At 38.0% G+C, this 1,717-nt stretch overlaps 1 protein-coding gene across 1 annotated transcript; it reads right to left on the bottom strand.

The window, feature by feature from the left end:
- Positions 1-835: 835 nt before the first annotated feature.
- LOC112427042 (cytochrome c oxidase subunit 7C, mitochondrial-like) lies at positions 836-1,455 on the bottom strand. The gene has a single exon (XM_024793346.2). It carries the CDS (start codon positions 1,348-1,350, stop codon positions 1,159-1,161), a length of 192 nt encoding a protein of 63 aa, XP_024649114.1. The 5' UTR covers positions 1,351-1,455; the 3' UTR covers positions 836-1,158.
- Between the last annotated feature and the right edge of the window lie 262 nt (positions 1,456-1,717).

Here is a 1,717-nt window from a genome sequence, read left to right as displayed (position 1 = left end):
ATGCATACTTGTCCTGCTGAGTATCTCAAAATCTTGTCCAGTTTTCTCTATTCATTTCACAGGACTGCATATGCACCAGGTAGTCAGAGGTGAAGAGAATGATACCCCTATAGCTCTGGGGTGTTTCACTGTTATAGAAGGGACTGAACTCATTTGAAATTGGCAACTGAAGGAAGTCATTATTCTCAACTCAGAAAAGCCCAGAAACAAGTCCAGGCTGGTAATAAACAAAGCTATCTTCAATGTCCGTGCCTCAGAAATAGATTTTCTCGAAAGACATTGTATCTAATTTTGTATTTGTAATTTTTTATTTTATTTCATAAAGAGAGCCTCAATATTTGTAGGCTTCAAGCCATATAAACTGAATTTGTCCCTATCTGTGCTACTTCTATTTATTTCGTTTTGTTCGTTGCACTATATTTTGAGGCCATTACTTTCAGGAACAGTCTTCCAAGTGTATAAACCAGTGGTTCTCAACTATCCTGTTCATAATAGTTGTATGGAGGGATTCTATTAAATGTGATCCCCAAGTTTCCACACTAAGGAGCTTCTGTTTCAGTAGTCTAGTTTGTAACTATCAGAATGAATACGTGTGTGAGTGTGTGTGTGAGATTCCTGTCTTTACATGACACACTGAACATCAAATACAAGGCAATTTTTTTTAAATTTAAGAGAGCTTCAGAATCTATCTGCTATTGTTGTTCTTCATTTTAAGATAAGCTGAAGTTTTTTTCTGTTATGTTGGGTGGCTTTCTATTCTGAAATGATGGCAGCTGCAGGGGATTCGGGGTAGGGTAGAAGGCTCAGTTTGGTTAAGCACTTTCTTTTTTTTTTTTTTGATTTGTATTTCCCTTTTATTGCATAAATTACCAACAAAATCCTGACCTGGGAATCAAAAATTTAATAATATAACCTCAGTTTAACACCATTAAATAAGCTAAATCTCAGAGTAATACTGGAATGTTACCCAAATTAATAAAGTAGGCAAATGGCCAAGTATTACATTCCCTATTTCAAAAAAGAGGCATTAAGCATTCATGTCATAAGTTTATTGACAAACATATCTAGCATGCCATGAGTTAGAGTTTGATCCATTTCCAGAGGCTGTATCTCTTAAAATGCTCTTCATATCTGGTAAATGGACGAACTGAAACATCCTTATTGTTTAAGCAGTTGGTGTCTTACTATAAGGAAGGGTGCAGCAAATGCAGATCCAAAGTACAAACACATCTTAACTAGTAACGCCCACTTGTTTTCCACTGAAAATGGCAAATTATTCCTAGGGCCCTCCTCATAGTGGCTCCTACAGACCACAGAGGTTGTGAACCTCCGGATGCTGTGGCCCAACATAGCGCTGCTGGAAGCTCTGCGAAAGGCGCAGACCGAGGATGGATGAAATGGCTGCACCTCACCAAGACCTTGTTTTCACGACCTTGTTCCCCCGTGCTCAAGGACCGAAAGCTGGTTAAGCACTTTCTTTGAAAGTGACCCTGTAAGCAGATATTTGGAAGTATTACTCTTACTCCTTATTGACCTTGCCATTGATATGGCTGGTCATTTAGAATAGTTGACATTAAACTTCAGTTCCAATTCCAAGTGGCTACAATAAAGAATGCTGAAGTCATATAGTTTGGGCCCAAAGTAAAATGTAAACAGTCTCTACATCTCCGTGTTGTAGACTCTGATATACAGCACTTTTAATTATATTGCCAACTCA

The sequence above is a fragment of the Macaca nemestrina genome, chromosome 10, assembly GCF_043159975.1.
Source record: "Macaca nemestrina isolate mMacNem1 chromosome 10, mMacNem.hap1, whole genome shotgun sequence".
NCBI classification, from domain to species: Eukaryota; Metazoa; Chordata; class Mammalia; order Primates; family Cercopithecidae; genus Macaca; species Macaca nemestrina.
Note: the sequence above shows the minus strand (reverse complement) of the source record. Positions and strands in the feature narration are given on the sequence as shown.

What these genes read in the sequence shown, in the direction of transcription:
- LOC112427042 (XM_024793346.2), bottom strand. Translation starts at nt 1,350, where the DNA reads ATGTTGGGCCACAGCATCCGGAGGTTCACAACCTCTGTGGTCTGTAGG.